The sequence below is a fragment of the Procambarus clarkii genome, chromosome 56, assembly GCF_040958095.1.
Source record: "Procambarus clarkii isolate CNS0578487 chromosome 56, FALCON_Pclarkii_2.0, whole genome shotgun sequence".
NCBI lineage: Eukaryota > Metazoa > Arthropoda > Malacostraca > Decapoda > Cambaridae > Procambarus > Procambarus clarkii.
This window is the reverse complement of record NC_091205.1, coordinates 19,935,130-19,956,582: the sequence shown is the minus strand read 5'-3', so window position 1 is coordinate 19,956,582 and position 21,453 is coordinate 19,935,130. Positions and strand designations below refer to the sequence as shown.

Below are 21,453 nucleotides of genomic sequence, written 5' to 3'. Positions count from 1 at the left end.
AGAGATAAAAGAAAGGAAGTGAGGATGCCAAGTAAAATGGAACAAGGATTATAAGAGCAGCAATGAGGTAATAAAGATGAAGGATAGGTTATGACTTTCAGTGAGTAGAGAGTGTGTGTGTGTGTGTGTGTGTGTGTGGAGCAATGAGTGACATAATATCACAGTTCAAGGTGTTTGTGTAAAATTTAAGTTTGAAAATTGAAAAGGTGGTATTTTTCATTGCTTATGATTCATGTGATTATGGAATAAGAATGTGCTAAAATAGGAACTTAAAACTTAAGTTATAAATAGAGGTAATTATTGCCAGGAATAAGTTACACGGCAATTTTTTTTACCTATTTTCGTGTCCTAAGAAATCATACAACACTCCAAATACAGCAGTATAGAAATATAATGGTTAATAATTACCTTTTCTGTTCAAAGTTTAAAAACAAAAAGGTATGAACGCTACTGTCATTTTAAAAGTAGTTTAAATGTCTCTATATATACTCAAATTGTAAACAAAATAACAAGCTCCTTGTTCACATTAACTTCATTCTTAACAATAAATGAATTTCATTATCAGGTTTGTTATGATTATACTGTACAGTATATGGGTTTTGTTATGATTACGATTGTTAAGATTGTGTGAATCAGAATGGAAAATGTCATACGTAGGGTGCCACAAGGATCCATTTTTGTGACCTACCCTTTTTGTCATTTACAACATTGACAAGCGAGAATATTACAAACCACATCATCAAATTTGTAGACGACACAGATTTATGGTGAAGTGGGAAATGATGATATTGAAGCCTTACAAAGATATCTACATAAACTCTACAAATGGTCAGAAGACTGGCAAATGCTTTTAAATATCGACAAATGTATGACCTTGCAAGTGGGACATAACCCACGCCAGGACTACCAAATTAATAGCATTATAGCAGATTGATGAAGAAAGGGACCTTAAGTCAAGATCCACCACTCATTAAAAGTTACACAACAGGTGGGTGCAGCAGTTAGAAAAGCTAACCAAACTTTTGGGGTAAGAGTACATTTGACTGAGGAAAAGAAGGTAATGGTTCAACTGTATAAATCTCTGGTATGCCGCCACTTAGATTACTGTATCCAAGCATGGAGTTCTCATTTTCAGGAGGACAGCTGCTCTGGAGAAGGTACAACACCAGTCAGCAAGTCATTCCAGAGCCAAATCATCTCATATCAGGACTGCTTCAAGGGCACAGAGCTAACACTGCAAACCAGGCATGACAGGGCAGATATCATTGAAACTTAAAAATACTGAACAAGTTCGAGGATGTTGGGTTCCAAAATTTTCTTCAGAAGGTCTCTTGTAACAAACAAGGACCAATGGTTTCAAGCCCAACAAGCCACAATGTAGGACTGAGAACAGAAGATGGTTTTTCAACCACAGGGTTATTAACATATGTAATCGCCTACTCGCCGAAGTCGCAACTGCCAAAACTGTGCCGAATTTCAAAATATACCTGGAAAAGATCAAGGCAAATGAGGGGAACTTCGACAAGTCACCGACTTCCCGTCCTCATTTAGGCCACTAGGGTTTGTAGCCCTCTGGTAAAATCAGATAAATCAGGTAATATTGTCTGCTATAAGATTTCTTCATCAGATAACTGATAATTGATTAAAATATCTAGCTTTTATATGCAGAAATTTACAGTATTTCTGAATGAAAGCTAAAAGCAATATTATATATATATTACACATACTATATACAGTATTATATATTTGTATTAATTTGTAATAAAGTTCAATCTACATACCAGTTTGAAGGAAGCCATTCACCTGGACGAAGAAAGGCACAGCCGGGAGTTTTTCACTGAGAATGTAAAAATGTTCATCCACGTCCTCGGCATACTCCATTGTCGAGAACAATCCTCCAGCCTAGAGGAAACCAACTCAGATCAATACAGTATCTAATAAAGAAGATTTGTGTCTATCCAAGGTTAGAGGATAGACACTTGGGCCTAATCTTATTAAACTTCGTAGGTTGAAAATGGGTGTTGTAAGACTGTCATAGGAGGGTTGGAGTTAGCCCCCCCAATTCTTCCCTTTAACCCTTAAAGTGCGCATCACGTCATATTACGTGTTGGACGTTGTTCCAGTCAACTGCGCATCACGTCATATAATGTGTTGGAGTACTACGCAAGATTTAAGGGGATGTGGGCCCCCCCCATTTAAGTTGGTGGAGATGAAATGCTCAGGGCTGAGCCCATAGAGTTATTAATTTGTTAATTATATAGAATCAAGAGGAACAGAGCATACAGAGTGGGGCAGGGCATTATGGTGATATGAATGAGGTATACCAATGGATGAAAGGCATAAACACATGGAGTTTTCCTTAAATAAATACATTTAATGATTATATTTGTAAATATTGCATCGGTGGTAGTCTGTTTCACAGGTTTCATCGGTAACCTGTGAAACCCCTGCCAGTTATCATCACTGAGGTAAATAACTTGGCAAGTCTAAAAATGGGGTGATGGGTAGGTTCCTGCCTCGCATGGGCCAGGAGGTTTACTGATATGCCCTTTTATTTTTTGTTTGAGAAAACGCAAATTGAGAATTATTACCTAATGTGTTGAATAGAAATAGAAATAATGAAAGTTTACTGTTAAAAATCTTAAATTAAGAAGGTTATAAATGATAATTAAAATAATAATTCAGACTGCAAGAATACATTATATATCAGGAACGTAACAAAAATTAAGAGGAAGAAGGAGAAGAGCCATGCATACCTCATCTATGAGCTGTAGGGATGTGACACTGCTCACCAGAGACTCTAGGTATCCCACCAGCGTCACCTCGATGTAGTATGCCACACCTGTCAATACAACACCTCGATGTAGTATGCCACGCCTGTCAATACAGCACCTCGACTACAACACAACAGGTACACACAACATGAAAGGAGGCGAGTCAGGTAATGCCATATACTGTACTCCATCATAAATCAGGTTATGATTGGCAAAAAAGAAAATAGAAATATGTCAAGGAAATGTATTGATTTGGTCTTGATCAATAAATACCACTTAACATGAATTGTTACAAAGAACAAAAACAGTGAAATTGGCCTTTGCGGGGCCAGTCCAATTATTGTCAATTATAGATTTATGGAGTCTATTTTTGAAACTAAGTGCTAGCTCAATTGGCACTAGCTTCACTGTTGGGTAGCCTACTATAGTTTCATACCAGTGACACTATAGTAGCCCTCCTAGCAGTAACACTATAGTATGCAGACGATGAGTCACAATAACGTGACTGAAGTATGTTGACCAGACCACACACTAGAAGGTGAAGGGACGACGTCGTTTCGGTCAGCCCTGGACCAATCTCAAGTCGATTGTGTCAAGTCGATCCCTTGACCTTGTAGTGTGTGGTGGTTTGGTCAGCACTATAGGCTTCCTAGCAGTAACACTATAGTAGGCTTCCTAGCAGTAACACTATAGTAGCCCTTCTAGCAGTGACGCTGTAGTAGACTACCTAGCAGCGACGACACTATAATAGGCTACCTAGCAGTTGGTCGCAGGTTCTTTGCAAACCTTATTCCTCTGACATGTAGGAGCACACCATTATACAAGAAGCAGTGTTCTCATGACCAAGTAACCCGAGGCGGACCCGAACACCTACCAGTGATAGGCTGGCCCATGATCAGACGGTATGTGGGCCTGGGCGGTTCAGTCACCAGGTCACAGAACTCTGACAGGAAGGAGAGTGTCGAGGAACCGCTGATTGCCAGGCTGTAGTCTGTCGTACCTCCATCCGCCTGTCGAGGCGAGACTATTCATTACCTTTAACATACTTAACTTTTAAAATTATGGCAAATAAATCCTAGGAGGAGGAGATGGAGAATTATTATTTCTTTAGCAATGCTGTAAACGTCTAAGGCAAATCTGAAGATGATAATATAGTTTCTCAAGTCTCTTATGGCATAGTGCGGCAATAACTGGCGTGTTTACCAAGATTGCTTCTTATATAGCAGCTATACATATTTTAGCTCATCGCCTAAAAATGGCTTACCTCCAGAGTCCACTGGCCGATGGACTGGTTGGAAAACGTAATGGATTTAAGTTCGTTTGTGTGAGAGACCACGTGAACCCCAGTAGTGGCCTCCAGCTCCTCCTCGTTCGTCAGGTCAAAAGTTACTCCTGTGTGAAACATCTTTCAAATAATTTATGAACTTTAATACATTAGCATCATTTCTTCGGGTGGCTGGGACCATACTCCGGTCCGCAAGCCACCGGGGCTTTACTTTATCTTCAAAAATAGAACATTTTCCATCATTAGAAATCTAACAAGGAATAGAGCCCTTGGATTACAGAACGATAACCACTCTGCCAACCTGCTCAATACAACATTGATCAATGCAAGTTCGCCAAGAAAACACGAGAACCAAATATTTATTTATTTATATATTGATTTATTCCGGAACATGGACCACCACCCACTCACCAGACGTATGTGAGAGCACGGCAACGGTGACGTCGCCTGAGATTGTGACAGTGAAGTTACTGACGGAGTCGTCGACAGGAAAGGGAACTACCTGCAGCCCCCGTACGCTGCTGCGCATGCTCAGACTCGCCTGTCCACGCCAGAAAATAAGGGTATTACAGTATTTATTTTTTTATATATACACAAGTTACTTATATATACAAGACTTGTATACATATGCAGGGTAAACCATTACCCTGGTGATGGGTAATGGATGCGCCCCCTAGTAATAACTACTCGACAATCTTCCCAGCAGATTGTATTCACCATCCTAGTTTATGTCATCATTTGAATACCTTAACATTTCTTCTTCATCTGTGGAGACTTTTACATTTCTGTATTTCTATCTCTCATTGAAAATCTATCTTTGCATCTCTCAGCGCATCTGTCTTGACATATCTTCTCTCTCTACTCATCTTGCTTGATACACTTCTCTGTCTGTCTCTCCCCGTATTTTACCTCCCTCCCTCGCTCTCTCTCTATCTTTACCATGAACTTTGTCTCTTCCATCCTCGCTTCTCACCTGACTTTCCTCAACGCCATCCTGCATAATCCCCAAAATTTCGTCCACGTCGAACTTGTTGATCTCGATAAAGGCCCCTCCGGTGATGGCTGCCAGGTACTCGTACTCCGCCACCTCCGAGAAGACGTAGTCCCCGTTGCAGGAGCCCAGCGACCTTTCCTCTGCTCTCGATCCGTTATTGTAGCTGTATATAATGGTTATCTGGGGAGTCAGTCAAGGGTTTAAGTCACTTTCGGAACATGTCAAGGATTATATTGTTATGTGGACTCATAAGTTCTTTATTTCTCGCACCAAGAACGGTCGAGGGCCACAGGGTTAACACTGCAAACCAGGCATGATACCAGGATCTCATTAAAACTTAAAATACTGAACAATTTAGTGGATGTTGATCAGGAAAATTTTCTCTGAAGGTCAAATGTAACAGTAAAAAAAACAAGGAGCAACCGTTTCAAGCTAGACAAGCCACAATGTAGGCCTGAGGACAGGAGATGCTTTTTTCACTCACAGGGAAAAATGTAATGGAAAATGGTTCCATGGGAAAAATCCATGGAACCGCCTACCCGCCGAAGCCGTAAATGCCAAAAGACTATTCAATTTCAAAATCGAACTAGAAAAGATTATCAAACCAAGAAGGGGGGGGGGGATTTCGACAAGCCGCTGGCTTCCTATCCTCGTCTAGGCTACTAGTGTTGGCGACTCTCGGGTAAATGCGGGTAAACGAGGCAACCCTCCAGGCCTCACATTTGTATAATGCAGAGTAAGCCACAAGAATGTTGTAGATAGATGACCCAACACAAGAAATATGATGAAATTGACTGTTTCAATCCGTCCCGGACCCTTACCAAGTAGCGTCCCGGACCCTTACCACGTACCCTTACCAAGTAGCGTCCCAGACCCTTACCACGTACCCTTACCAAGTAGCGTCCCAGACCCTTACCACGGACCCTTACCAAGTAGCGTCCCGGACCCTTACCACGTACCCTTACCAAGTAGCGTCCCAGACCCTTACCACGTACCCTTACCAAGTAGCGTCCCAGACCCTTACCACGTACCCTTACCAAGTAGCGTCCCAGACCCTTACCACGTACCCTTACCAAGTAGCGTCCCAGACCCTTACCACGTACCCTTACCAAGTAGCGTCCCAGACCCTTACCACGTACCCTTACCAAGTAGCGTCCCAGACCCTTACCAAGTAGCGTCCCGGACCCTTACCACGTACCCTTACCAAGTAGCGTCCCAGACCCTTACCACGTACCAAGTAGCGTCCCAGACCCTTACCACGTACCCTTACCAAGTAGCGTCCCAGACCCTTACCACGTACCCTTACCAAGTAGCGTCCCAGACCCTTACCACGTACCCTTACCAAGTAGCGTCCCAGACCCTTACCACGTACCCTTACCAAGTAGCGTCCCAGACCCTTACCAAGTAGCGTCCCGGACCCTTGCCAAGTAGCGTCCCAGACCCTTGCCAAGTAGCGTCCCAGACCCTTACCAAGTAGCGTCCCAGACCCTTAACAAGTAGCGTCCCAGACCCCTTACCACGGACCCTTACCAAGTAGCGTCCCAGACCCTTACCAAGTAGTCCCAGACCCTTACCAAGTAGCGTCCCAGACCCTTACCACGGACCCTTACCAAGTAGCGTCCCGGACCCTTACCACGGACCCTTACCAAGTAGCGTCCCAAACCCTTATGTAGCGTCCCAGACCCTTGCCAAGTAGCGTCCCAGACCCTTACCAAGTAGCGTCCCAGACCCTTGCCAAGTAGCGTCACAGACCCTTACCAAGTAGCGTCCATGACCCCTTACCACGGACCCTTACCAAGTAGCGTCCCAGACCCTTACCAAGTAGCGTCCCGTACCCTTATCAAGTAGCGTCCCAGACCCTTACCAAGTAGCGTCCCAGACCCTTACCAAGTATAGCGTCCCAGACCCTTACCAAGTAGCGTCCCAGACCTTTACCAAGTAGCGTCCCAGACCTTTACCAAGTAGCGTCCCAGACCCTTACCAAGTAGCGTCCCAGACCCTTACCAAGTAGCAACCCAGACCCTTACCATGTAGCGTCCCAGACCCTTACCAAGTAGCGTCCCAGACCCTTACCAAGTAGCGTCCCAGACCCCTTACCACGGACCCTAACCAAGTAGCGTCCCAGACCCTTACCAAGTAGCGTCCTAGACCCTTACCAAGTAGCGTCCCAGACCCTTATGTAGCGTCCCAAACCCTTACCAAGTAGCGTCCCAAACCCTTACCAAGTAGCGTCCCAGACCCTTATCAAGTAGCGTCCCAGACCCTTACCAAGTAGCGTCCCAGACCCTTACCAAGTAGCGTCACAGACCCTTACCAAGTAGCGTCACAGACCCTTACTAAGTAGCGTCACAGACCCTTACCAAGTAGCGTCACAGACCCTTATCAAGTAACGTCCCAGACCCTTACCACGGACCCTTACCAAGTAGCGTCCCGGACCCTTACCAAGTAGCGTCCCAGACCCTTACCAAGTAGCGTCCCGTACCCTTACCAAGTAGCGTCCCGTACCATTACCAAGTAGCATCCCAGACCCTACCCAAGGATCCTTACCAAGTAGCGTCCCAGACCCTTACCACGGACCCTTACCAAGTAGCGTCCCAGACCCTTATCAAGTAGCGTCCCAGACTCTTACCACAGACCCTTACCAAGTAGCGTCCCGTACCCTTACCAAGTAGCGTCCCAGACCCTTACCAAATAGCGTCCCAGACCCTTACCAAGTAGCGTCCCAGACCCTTACCAAGTAGCGTCCCAGACCCTTACCAAGTAGCGTCCCAGACCCCTTACCACGGACCCTTACCAAGTAGCGTCCCAAACCCTTACCAAGTAGCGTCCCAGATCCCTTACCACGGACCCTTACCAAGTAGCGTCCCAGACCCTTACCAAGTAGCGTCCCAGACCCTTACCAAGTAGCGTCACAGACCCTTACCAAGTAGCGTCACAGACCCTTACCAAGTAGCGTCACAGACCCTTACCAAGTAGCGTCACAGACCCTTATCAAGTAACGTCCCAGACCCTTACCACGGACCCTTACCAAGTAGCGTCCCGGACCCTTACCAAATAGCGTCCCAGACCCTTACCAAGTAGCGTCCCGGACCCTTACCATGTAGCGTCCCGGACCCTTACCAAGTAGCATCCCAGACCCCTTACCACGGACCCTTACCAAGTAGCGTCCCAGACCCTTATCAAGTAGCGTCCCAGACCCTTACTAAGTAGCGTCGCAGACCCTTACCACGGACCCTTACCAAGTAGCGTCCCGGACCCTTACCAAGTAGCGTCCCGGACCCTTACCAAGTAGCGTCCCGGACCCTTACCAAGTAGCGTCCCGGACCCTTACCAAGAAGCGTCCCAGACCCTTACCAAGTAGCGTCCTAGAACCTTACCAAGTAGCGTCCCAAACCCTTACCATGTAGCGTCCCAAACCCTTACCATGTAGCGTCCAAGACCCTTACCAAGTAGCGTCCCAGACCCTTACCATGTAGCGTCCCAGATCCTTACCAAGTAGCATCCCAGACCCTTACCAAGTAGCGTCCCAGACCCTTATCATGTAGCGTCCCAAATCCTTACCAAGTAGCGTCCTAGACCCCTTACCACGGACCCTTACCAAGCAGCGTCCCAAACCCTTACCAAGCAGCGTCCCAGAACCTTACCAAGTAGCGTCCCAGACCCTTACCACGGACCCTTACCAAGTAGCGTCCCGGAACCTTACCAAGTAGCGTCCCAGACCCCTTACCAAGTAGCGTCCCAGACCCTTACCAAGTAGCGTCCCAGACCCCTTACCACGGACCCTTACCAAGTAGCGTTCCAAACCCTTACCAAGTAGCGTCCCAGACCCTTACCACGGACCCTTACCAAGCAGCGTCCCGTACCCTTCCCAAGTAGCGTCCCAGACCTCTTACCACGGACCCTTACCAAGTAGCGTCCCAGACCCTTACCAAGTAGCGTCTTAGACCCTTACCAAGTAGCGTCCCAGACCCTTATGTAGCGTCCCAAACCCTTACCAAGTAGCGTCCCAGACCCTTACCAAGTAGCGTCTTAGACCCTTATCAAGTAGCGTCCCAGACCCTTACCACGGACCCTTACCAAGTAGCGTCCCAGACCCTTATCAAGTAGCGTCCCAGACCCCTTACCACGGACCCTTGCCAAGTAGCGTCCCAGACCCCTTACCACGGACCCTTACCAAGTAGCGTCCCAGACCCTTACCAAGTAGCGTCCCAGACCCTTACCAAGTAGCGTCCCAGACCCTTACCAAGTAGCGTCCCAGACCCCTTACCACGGACCCTTACCAAGTCGCGTCCCAGACCCTTATCAAGTAGCGTCCCAGACCCCTTACCACGGACCCTTACCAAGTAGCGTCCCAGACCCTTACCACGGACCCTTACCAAGTAGCGTCCCAGACCCTTACCAAGTAGTGTCCCAGACCCTTACCAAGTAGCGTCCCAGACCCTTACCAAGTAGCGTCCCAGACCCTTATGTAGCGTCCCAAACCCTTAACAAGTAGCGTCCCAGACCCTTATCAAGTAGCGTCCCAGACCCTTACCAAGTAGCGTCCCAGACCCTTACCAAGTAGCGTCCCAGACCCTTACCAAGTAGCGTCCCAGACCCTTACCAAGTAGCGTCCCAGACCCTTACCAAGTAGCGTCCCAGACCCCTTACCACGGACCCTTACCAAGCAGCGTCCCGTACCCTTCCCAAGTAGCGTCCCAGATCCCTTACCACGGACCCTTACCAAGTAGCGTCCCAGATCCTTACCAAGTAGCGTCCCAGACCCCTTACCACGGACCCTTACCAAGTAGCGTCCCAGACCCTTATCAAGTATCGTCCCAAACCCTTATCAAGTAGCGTCCCAGACACTAACCAAGTAGCGTCCCAGACCCCTTACCACGGACCCTTACCAAGCAGCGTCCCAGATCCTTACCAAGTAGCGTCCCAGACCCCTTACCACGGACCCTTACCAAGTAGCGTCCCAGACCCTTACCAAGTAGCATCCCAGACCCTTACCAAGTAGCATTCCAGACCCTTACAACGGACCTTTACCAAGTAGCGTCCCAGACCCTTCCCAAGTAGCGTCGCAGACCCTTAACACGGACCCTTACCAAGTACCGTCCCAGACCCTTACCAAGTAGCGTCCCAGACCCTTATCAAGTAGCGTCCCAGACCCTTACCACGGACCCTTACCAAGTAGCGTCCCAGACCCTTACCATGTAGCGTCCCAGATCCTTACCAAGTAGCATCCCAGACCCTTACCAAGTAGCGTCCCAGACCCTTATCATGTAGCGTCCCAAATCCTTACCAAGTAGCGTCCTAGACCCCTTACCACGGACCCTTACCAAGCAGCGTCCCAAACCCTTACCAAGCAGCGTCCCAGAACCTTACCAAGTAGCGTCCCAGACCCTTACCACGGACCCTTACCAAGTAGCGTCCCGGAACCTTACCAAGTAGCGTCCCAGACCCCTTACCAAGTAGCGTCCCAGACCCTTACCAAGTAGCGTCCCAGACCCTTTACCACGGACCCTTACCAAGTAGCGTCCCGGACCCTTACCAAGTAGCGTCCCAGACCCTTGCCAAGTAGCGTCCCAGACCCCTTACCACGGACCCTTACCAAGTAGCGTCCCAGACCCCTTACCACGGACCCTTACCAAGTAGCGTTCCAAACCCTTACCAAGTAGCGTCCCAGACCCTTACCACGGACCCTTACCAAGCAGCGTCCCGTACCCTTCCCAAGTAGCGTCCCAGACCTCTTACCACGGACCCTTACCAAGTAGCGTCCCAGACCCTTACCAAGTAGCGTCCCAGACCCCTTACCACGGACCCTTACCAAGTCGCGTCCCAGACCCTTATCAAGTAGCGTCCCAGACCCCTTACCACGGACCCTTACCAAGTAGCGTCCCAGACCCTTACCACGGACCCTTACCAAGTAGCGTCCCAGACCCTTACCAAGTAGTGTCCCAGACCCTTACCAAGTAGCGTCCCAGACCCTTACCAAGTAGCGTCCCAGACCCTTACCAAGTAGCGTCCCAGACCCTTATGTAGCGTCCCAAACCCTTAACAAGTAGCGTCCCAGACCCTTATCAAGTAGCGTCCCAGACCCTTACCAAGTAGCGTCCCAGACCCTTACCAAGTAGCGTCCCAGACCCTTACCAAGTAGTGTCCCAGACCCTTATGTAGCGTCCCAAACCCTTACCAATTAGCGTCCCAGACCCTTACCAAGTAGCGTCCCAGACCCCTTACCACGGACCCTTGCCAAGTAGCGTCCCAGACCCTTACCAAGTAGCGTCCTAGACCCTTACCAAGTAGCGTCCTAGACCCTTACCAAGTAGCGTCCTAGACCCTTACCAAGTAGCGTCCCAAACCCTTACCAAGTAGCGTCCCAAACCCTTACCAAGTAGCTTCCCAGACCCTTACCAAGTAGCGTCCCAGACCCCTTACCACGGACCCTTACCAAGTAGCGTCCCGTACCCTTACCAAGTAGCGTCCCAGACCCTTACCAAGTAGCGTCCCAGACCCCTTACCACGGACCCTTACCAAGTAGCGTCCCGTACCCTTACCAAGTAGCGTCCCGTACCCTTACCAAGTAGCGTCCCAGACCCTAACCAAGTAGCGTCCCAGACCCTTACCAAGTAGCGTCCTAGACCCTTACCAAGTAGCGTCCCAGACCCTTATGTAGCGTCCCAACCCCTTACCAAGTAGCGTCCCAAACCCTTACCAAGTAGCGTCCCAGACCCTTACCAAGTAGCGTCCCAGACCGCTTACCACGAACCCTTACCAAGTAGCGTCCCAGACCCTTACCAAGTAGCGTCCCAGACCCCTTACCACGGACCCTTACCAAGCAGCGTCCCGTACCCTTCCCAAGTAGCGTCCCAGATCCCTTACCACGGACCCTTACCAAGTAGCGTCCCAGACCCCTTACCACGGACCCTTACCAAGTAGCGTCCCAGACCCTTATCAAGTATCGTCCCAAACCCTTATCAAGTAGCGTCCCAGACACTAACCAAGTAGCGTCCCAGACCCCTTACCACGGACCCTTACCAAGTAGCGTCCCAGACCCCTTCCCACGGACCCTTACCAAGTAGCGTCCCAGACCCTTACCAAGTAGCATCCCAGACCCTTACCAAGTAGCATTCCAGACCCTTACAACGGACCTTTACCAAGTAGCGTCCCAGACCCTTCCCAAGTAGCGTCGCAGACCCTTAACACGGACCCTTACCAAGTACCGTCCCAGACCCTTACCAAGTAGCGTCCCAGACCCTTATCAAGTAGCGTCCCAGACCCTTACCACGGACCCTTACCAAGTAGGGTCCCAAACCCTTATGTAGCGTCCCAAACCCTTGCCAAGTAGCGTCCCAGACCCCTTACCACGGACCCTTACCAAGTAGCGTCCCAGACCCTTACCAAGTAGCGTCCCAGACCCTTACCAAGTAGCGTCCCAGACCCTTACCAAGTAGCGTCCCAGACCCTTACCAAGTAACGTCCCAGACCCCTTACCACGGACCCTTAACAAGTAGCGTCCCAGACCCTTACCAAGTAGCGTCCCAGACCTCTTACCACGGACCCTTACCAAGTAGCGTCCCAAACCCTTATCAAGTATCGTCCCAAACCCTTATCAAGTAGCGTCCCAGACCCTTACCAAGTAGCATCCCAGACCCCTTACCACGGACCCTTACCAAGTAGCGTCCCAGACCCCTTACCAAGGACCCTTACCAAGTAGCGTCCCAGACCCTTATCAAGTAGCGTCCCAGACCCTTACCACGGACCCTTACCAAGTAGCGTCCCGTACCCTTACCAAGTAGCGTCCCAGACCCCTTACCACGGACCCTTACCAAGCAGCGTCCCGTACCCTTCCCAAGTAGCGTCCCAGACCCCTTACCACGGACCCTTACCAAGTAGCGTCCCAGACCCTTACCAAGTAGCGTCCCAGACCCCTTACCACGGACCCTTACCAAGCAGCGTCCCGTACCCTTCCCAAGTAGCGTCCCAGATCCCTTACCACGGACCCTTACCAAGTAGCGCCCCAGATCCTTACCAAGTAGCGTCCCAGACCCCTTACCACGGACCCTTGCCAAGTAGCGTCCCAGATCCTTACCAAGTAGCGTCCCAGACCCCTTACCACGGACCCTTACCAAGTAGCGTCCCAGACCCTTACCAAGTAGCATCCCAGACCCTTACCAAGTAGCATCCCAGACCCTTACAACGGACCTTTACCAAGTAGCGTCCCAGACCCTTACCACGGACCCTTACCTAGTAGCATCCCAGACCCTTACCAAGTAGCATCCTAGACCCTTACCAAGTAGCATCCCAGACCCTTACAACGGACCTTTACCAAGTAGCGTCCCAGACCCTTACCACGGACCCTTACCAAGTAGCGTTCCAGACCCTTACCAAGGACCCTTACCAAGGACCCTTACCAAGTACCGTCCCAGACCCTTACCAAGTAGCGTCCCAGACCCTTACCACGGACCCTTACCAAGTAGGGTCCCAAACCCTTATGTAGCGTCCCAAACCCTTACCAAGTAGCGTCCCAGACCCTTACCAAGTAACGTCCCAGACCCTTACCAAGTAACGTCCCAGACCCCTTATCACGGACCCTTAACAAGTAGCGTCCCAGACCCTTACCAAGTAGCGTCCCAGACCTCTTACCACGGACCCTTACCAAGTATCGTCCCAAACCCTTATCTAGTAGCGTCCCAGACCCTTACCAAGTAGCGTCCCAGACCCCTTACCACGGACCCTTACCAAGTAGCGTCCCGTACCCTTGCCAAGTAGCGTCCCAGATCCTTACCAAGTAGCGTCCTAGACCCCTTACCACGGACCCTTACCAAGTAGCGTCCCAGACCCTTACCACGGACCCTTACCAAGCAGCGTCCCAGACCCTTACCACGGACCCCTATCAAGTAGCGTCCCGTACCCTTACCAAGTAGCGTCCCAGACCCCTTACCAAGTAGCGTCCCAGACCCCTTACCAAGTAGCGTCCCAGACCCCTTACCACAGACCCTTACCAAGTAGCGTCCCAGACCCTTACCAAGTAGCGTCCCAGACCCCTTACCACGGACCCTTACTAAGTTGCGTCCCGTACCCTTACCAAGTAGCGTCCCAGACCCTTACCAAGTAGCGTCCCAGATCCCTTACCACGGACCCTTACCAAGTAGCGTCCCAGACCCTTACCACGGACCCTTACCAAGTAGCGTCCCAGACCCCTTACCACGGACCCTTACCAAGTAGCGTCCCAGACCCTTACCAAGTAGCGTCCCAGACCCCTTACCACGGACCCTTACCAAGTAGCGTCCCAGACCCTAACCAAGTTGCGTCCCAGACCCTAACCAAGTTGCGTCCCAGACCCTTAACAAGTAGCGTCCCAAACCCTTATCAAGTAGCGTCCCAGACCCCTTACCACGGACCCTTACCAAGTAGCGTCCCAGACCCTAACCAAGTAGCGTCCCGTACCCTTACCAAGTAGCGTTCCAGACCCTTACCAAGTAGCATCCCAGACCCCTTACCACGGACCCTTACCAAGTAGCATCCCAGACCCTTACCACGGACCCTTACCAAGTAGCGTCCCGTACCCTTACCAAGTAGCGTCCCAGACCCCTTACCGATGTGGTGATGTTACCTTGCAGTGCTTAGATGTGGCTAAGGCAATAACTCCGTCCATAAGCTCGGCGTCATTGGCTCCAGCATCGGTGAAGCAGTAGATATTGGAGTAGTCCGGGGTGTTGTCCAGAGCCAGCCGCAGCCCGTGCCAGAACTTCTCCTCCACGCAGCAACACCCACCAAACGCATCCAACAGTTTCAATTCGTCAAGGAATTCGTCCGGGTCCGCAGTCAGTGTGACCGGGCCATATGCTGCAAGACAAGAGGCACGCGCACCAGGAACGTCAGCACTCAGCTCATGTTGGAGTTACAGATGAATTTTTTTTAACAAGAATATATTGAATGTTAGAAATAGAGACGAGTCTGGACACTCTCGGGTCACCATACTCACAGGGGTCATTGTAGGGCACGAGGATGTAGAGCTCGGGGTCAGTTCTCTCCACTATAAGTTGAGCTTCCGTCTTCACGGCAGAAATCTCGAACGCCATGGAGCCTGTGGTATCAATGACGATTGATAGGGCCGAGTTCTGGTAGAGGTCCAGCAGGCGCCGGAACTGGTCGTCGCCGACGGCATTGCGCAGGTAACCCAAGTAGTATTGACTTGCCTGCAGGTAAGGGAAAAAGACGTGGAGAACAAATGTCAATATTATTAAAAGGAGAACGAGTGGGCGCTCGAGCCAGAGACCTTTATGGGGCTGGTGACGGGTCTGAGGAACTTATGAAACCAGTGTGTGTGTTGGTGGTTTTGTGAAGCTTGGAAAAGGAAGGGAAATAAACCACGAAAGTCATATATACTCAGCACCAAGTTGGTATTGGAATGAAGGAGGATGTTGGAGAGTGGTGACCGACCTTTATGGCGAGGTCCACAGCCTGCTGGTGGAGGTAATGATGTGGGGAGAAGCAGGGCGAGGACGACTCCTTGTTGATGCCTCCGATGGCTTGCTTCGTGGCCGAGTCATCCACAGAGCCTCCATGACTGCACTTGCCTGACGAAGGCACGCAGCGTTACTCTAACACCTGACCTCTCCTCAACACTTTGGCCTTGTGAGTGTTACAAATTAGTCAACTTTCTCACTAACTTTTAATTCATCAAACTAATACTAATATTTGTGTTAAAGCAATTACTTTTGCCAATTTCTTCAGCCACAACGACGATTACAATGTCTAATACCACCACTATTACCATTACCGAGTCCTCTTACTGTTACTAATACTATTACACAACTTCTGCTACCAGCACCATAAACAACACTACTACTTACAACTATCTACACTTGCTACTTGTTAACACGACACCAACAACCTCGGGATAATAACCATTCACTCTCGCCTTTCAGTTTCACTTCAACTACTCATTCCAGAACAAAGACGCAGAACGGCAGCGTCACAAACCAGTCAAACCGGTTCTAGCCATAACCCACAAACAGTGTGGTTGGTGGACCTGGCTCCCGGTGGTGACGTCGAGTGGGAATGAACAGGTGCAACTTTGGCGGTCTTTAATATCTTTAAAATCAGTTTTAATCATTATTACATACATTATCTTATCTTCCTTCCTTCCTCGACTATTCTTACAACGTCCCCCAACCACCTCTGACAGCCTAGGCTACCAAAACATCTACACCCGTCGCCACAAGCAACTACCAGCAAATAAGTGTCGTTCACTACAGACACTAACGCCAGTCACTCAACAAGGACACCACCGCCATAACAGTCACCACCTACCAGTGATGTTGGTAGGCTTGTGGACGATGTAGCTCAGCGCTGCTGGGACACTGTACTCGAAGTAGCCGCTGCTCAGGGGGCTGCCCGGGACCACGTTGTCGCGACACTCTCCCTGCAAATATGCCCTCTTTACTGTTTGGCAGATGTGTAGTCTGCAACCTTGTTTATCTCCACTATTGCCTGCTTTCTTGCTGGCTGGCTTGCCTGCCTGCTGGCTGGCTCGCTTGCCTGCCTGCCGGCTGGCTGGCTCGCTTACCTGCCTGCTGGCTGGCTTGCCTGCCTGCCTAACTGCTGGCTCGCTTGCCTGCTTGCCGCCTGGCTGGCACACTGGCCTGCTTGAACACAATGCTAGCTTTCTCACGTTAGTTTGTGCTCCAGTGCAGATGTTCTTACTGTGAATAGTATTTATAACAAGCCACCAATGAACTGATGAAGCACTTACTACCTTCACTACCAACATTGGTCTAGCGCTGTATACTGCTACGTTACTCTAGTGCCTATGTATTCTACAACCTACTTTACTATTCAGCCCATCTTCCTGTTATGGTAGTACTTGTAGTAACGATATGTACCATAGTATATATACCGACGTACAGCGTAACTATAAATCAGAAATCTGTAATATTGAATTTGGACATACCGCAAAAGGTTTTGTATTGATATTGCAAAGAAACTAACCTAACCTTCCTAGGCATAATATAGTACACAAGTATGTTATACTAGGTCTAGGAATATTTAATTTTGTTTAGCTTCCTTTTTTTCGGGCTCTAGAAAGTGAATAGTACCAAATTCTACTATGCAATTGCTTCGTACGTCAATGTTTGTACTATGGTGTACATAGTTACGAAAACTACTATCTAAACAGGAGAATGAGAGGCACTATTATATCTATTTCTACACACACTACTCGAGCTCTTTCTGTCTCTACTACTACCCTCATTAGTCTAATATATACTTTCTACTCGTTTCATGCAGGAGCCTCACCCCCCCCCTGCTGCAATGGTCCCCCCTTCTTATCTCGAGTTATCTCAGTCCCTTGCTGCAGGCCTGCTAGCTTTCTGCACCCTTCTGCTGCAGGTACCTCCCTCCCTCGGCACAGGGGTTCCTACTTACTACAGCGTTACCACAGTCGGTGCAGACGGCGTCTAGCGGTCCGGCAACGTCCCCGATGTCCATACCAGGAATGCCAAGCCCCTCGGCCACTCCCGTCCGCCCCAACTCCACCCATGTCGTCTGGGAGTAGAAGTCCTGCAGGCGGGAGGATAATTGGGTGTGATTACGGCTACTTTGCTGTGTTTTCAAGACGTTTGAGTATGTGGAAGGTGATGATTTGAGAGGCAGTATAGGTGCCTCTGGCGTAGTGGACAGCATGGTTGCACACCTTCTGTACATGTGAGAATGTCTACATTCGAAGCGTGGATGAAATGTGACCATTTGGGCAACATTTGAGTAACATTTTGAAGGAGGTTAATTATATACGATATAATTACTATCCTTTGTGTTAATAGTTTTGAATAACACTCTTCCCTTATCTCCCTTTATTCATCAGTTATTTGGTAAAGTACTTTAAAAATTATCATTATTCCATCTCTAGTTTTTGCACCGTTCTTTGAACTCCTCATTTCATCATTAATAGTTTGTATGCAACAATCGTATACCAAGTGAATTCAAATCAGTCTCCCCTTTCATTCCTTGGCACGACTGGGAGAGTAGAGTGTACACATGACTACTGCAGGAGTAAGTTATCCTCACCTGGATGGCGTTAAGAGAGGTGCCGAGGAGGTGTCTGCCATAAGAGTAGTCGTGGTCGACGTTGATGGCGGCCACCAGGTTGAGGTAGCGACTCTGCAGGAGGTAGTGGCCCCTGGTGATGGTCTCTCCGTCCATGTGGAGGGCAGCGTTGTACCTCATCTGTCCGCTCGCCTCCGTCATGGCGTTGCTCCACGCTATGTTGTTCACCGCCTGAAGTCACACATACACACACGCTACCATACTTGTACACATCTTCACACACACGTTAAATAACACACACATGTTACTTAATACGTACATGTTACTTCACATGTTACTTATTTGCTACTGGGGTTATCGGTAATGTGGAGCCACGTTGTTAATATGCGAAATAAAAAACTTAGTTAAACATTTAAGGCATCTTCAGCCATCGTCTATTTCTGCCCTCTTTTAACTTTAAATAATCATTTTTACTTACCAATAAACTTTATATTCATCCATTAATAATACAATAGTTTATATCGTCTCTTAATTCTGTTAGAATGACAATATTTAAAAAGTAACATTTCGGAATATGAACAAGAATTATTTTTTACTATAAAATAATAATTTAGACTCTCCATATTCTTGTTTTAGCTTAGTTCATTGATCGTAGTTTTGGTCGGTTATGAAACAAATATCATCATAATATTGGGTATACTTTGTCATTTGTAAATACTTTCCTTGTATTACTAAGAAAATGTTAATGCTATAAAAGGCAATTCCAAAACCAAATGCGAGTTTTATGATGAATTTTGCATTCAATTTGTGTTTGGAATTAATTCACGCCTTCTTGGCCAAATTATTGCACAGTTTTCCCAATTATTCACCTCCAATTACGTTTTTTCATAATACCCTTATTATATTAGTAAATGTATCCACAGTATTCAAGGAGAGGATAAGGAGATTGTAAGAAGTGGATAAGGAGGTTGTAAGGATAGGCCAAGGTGTCTGCGATCATTACCTTGATGAAGCGGGTCGGAGAGGAGTTGGGACCGTAGACGGCCCTGAAGACCTGGGTGAGGGAGGCGTCCTCAGGGATGTAGAACGCGTCGAGGTCCTCTACCGGAGGGTTCTCCATGAAGAACCGTCTTACCTCCCTTCTCAGGGCTTCTCTCGTAATGGCCTGAGAACATTAAGACGGTCAAGACTTTTACTCAAAGTTACGAGGCACAAATCTCACCCAAGGAACAGAGGTTATTCTTAAGAACACAAGTTTACCCGCACACATTATGCTACACATAAATTTGCACATTTTACGGCAGGAAGACTTACTTTATGGTCCCAGGTGAGGCCCACCATGGCGTCGGGACAGAGGAGAGATATCACTTGTGGGTCGGAGTGGTTGAGCTTGGTGGGGAGGAAGGCTTGAGCAGAGTCAAGCACCACCATCGCCACCACCATCAACAACATCGTCGTCGTCGTCGGCGGCATCGGGTCCCACGCTCGCCTCACTGTAAACAATCAACGGAGTTCACCTTTCACGTGCTGTGGCTGGGTAAGGCACACTACCTTACACTACGCTTGGTGTCTCCTTACGCTACCTTACCCTAGGCTTGGTGTCTCCTTACGCTACCTTACCCTAGGCTTGGTGTCTCCTTACGCTACCTTACACTACGCTTGGTGTCTCCCCACGCTACCTTACCCTTTCAACCAATAGATTGTGTTTTGTAATGATAATCAACGTTACATGTGCAATCTACTATGAAAAGTAAAAACTCACATATATCCGTTTTCCATGCATCGGCGTGATATAGGTTCGGTGGGTTGATTGGGTTTGTACGTTTCTGGTTAGGTTAGATTTTATACATAGTGGCAAATTAACAGAACGAGCTGTCTAGTTACGCAAAACCACCTAAAATTTGACAATTGCTAACTTGAGAGAGAGAGAATGAGCTGGTTAGTTACCTGTGTGCTAGAAGAAACGTCGGTATATGAAGATGACGTCACTAATTTGTCAGTGCGATCATGTGCTGAATATGTAGCGTGTTCAGTGGAGTCCTGACTCACTTGGCGAGTGCTGGCTGGGGTGTGCTGAGGGCTCTTATTGACACCCAATGCTCTGCTGTTTATCAGTTGAGATGCACGGTGTGGGAGCCCCCACAGGTGTCGCTGTGCCACCTGTCTCTTCACACCACCAAAGGTGCCATGGTGCCACCACCTCGGCATTGTTACCGCACCTTTCCAGAGATTCTTTTAGTAAACACTGAAAATTGAACGCCGGAAAATACGCCCATAGTGTTAATATAAAGCTTGCAATACAACTGTGAATTAGGCGGCACTAATGGATAAATAAATTGATGAAAAGTTGGTAACAGATACAGACAGGAGAATGGTAGGTTAATGCAGAGTGCCTGTTGTGATGGATGGAGCCTGAGGCGGGGTTACCAGCTGTACTGGAGGCCTAAGAAGGGTGGCATGATCACACAAGAACGGAGGAGTGACACTTCATGTTGTCAAAAGAAACGCGACTGTCGTAGAGGTTATTATTGAGGAAGCAAACAACCTACGAGAGAATCATTTCACAGGAAGAAGAGTGTCAGAGCTGACTGTAACCTCCAACCCCCCTCCCCCCCCCCCCCCCTCCCCATGAGAACCACAGAAGAAGATAGAGGAACGATTACAAAAACACGAACAGAACCTGTATAAATATCCTGAGAGCAAAGCTACTATGGGAAAACTTCAATAATGGCTAAATTGACGGAGACAATTGACCAGAGGGAGATGAAGACATGTGGAACAAAACAGGTAGATAGGAATTTCCTGGTGCAACATAAGTGGAAAGGTCTCCCAGCACGACTAAACCAGGGGCCAGATTCACGAAAGCACTTACGAACGTGTACATCTTTCCTCAATCTTTGACGGCTTTCGTTACATTTATTAAACAGTTTACAAGCATGAAAACTTCCCATTCAACTGTTGTTATTGATATAAACAGCCTCTTGGAGCTTCGGAGCTCATTAACTGTTTAATAATTGTAAACAAAGTCGCCAAAGATTGAGGAAAGATGTACAGATTCGTAAAGGCTTGCGTTAGTTCTTTCGTGAATCTGGCGCCAAGCCCTCTTGTTATCTCGTGATGGGCTGCTGTTGGCGAGTGATTATGAAACACGTCGGGGGTTACCGCCGGGATCATAATGTACACAACTGCGCGGCGTGGGGCGGGTGTACTACCATTTCGCAACCGATATTAATCACTATATTCGATAATTAATCAGTACTCAGGACTTAATTAGGGCGTCTGACAGCTGGGTGGACAGCGCTTCGGATTCGTAGTCATGAGGTTCAGAGTTCGATCCCCAGTGGAGGCGGAGACAAATGAGCATA

At 48.4% G+C, this 21,453-nt stretch overlaps 1 protein-coding gene across 1 annotated transcript in view; it reads right to left on the bottom strand.

Annotated features, from left to right (window-relative positions):
- LOC123770687 (uncharacterized) overlaps nt 1–20,194 on the bottom strand; it is a 35,033-nt gene extending 14,839 nt beyond the window's left edge. Inside the window, exons 1-15 of the mRNA XM_069305818.1 lie at nt 20,036–20,194; nt 19,403–19,581; nt 19,092–19,253; nt 18,110–18,319; nt 17,471–17,605; nt 16,358–16,469; nt 15,485–15,621; nt 15,027–15,240; nt 14,655–14,887; nt 5,033–5,233; nt 4,471–4,600; nt 4,039–4,166; nt 3,649–3,784; nt 2,757–2,842; nt 1,782–1,902 (exon numbers count right to left, since the gene is read on the bottom strand). Coding sequence (XP_069161919.1) covers nt 1,782–1,902; nt 2,757–2,842; nt 3,649–3,784; nt 4,039–4,166; nt 4,471–4,600; nt 5,033–5,233; nt 14,655–14,887; nt 15,027–15,240; nt 15,485–15,621; nt 16,358–16,469; nt 17,471–17,605; nt 18,110–18,319; nt 19,092–19,253; nt 19,403–19,561 — 2,164 coding nt within the window. The 5' untranslated portion in view covers nt 19,562–19,581; nt 20,036–20,194. The remainder of the gene's footprint in view (nt 1–1,781; nt 1,903–2,756; nt 2,843–3,648; nt 3,785–4,038; nt 4,167–4,470; nt 4,601–5,032; nt 5,234–14,654; nt 14,888–15,026; nt 15,241–15,484; nt 15,622–16,357; nt 16,470–17,470; nt 17,606–18,109; nt 18,320–19,091; nt 19,254–19,402; nt 19,582–20,035) is intronic.
- Between the last annotated feature and the right edge of the window lie 1,259 nt (nt 20,195–21,453).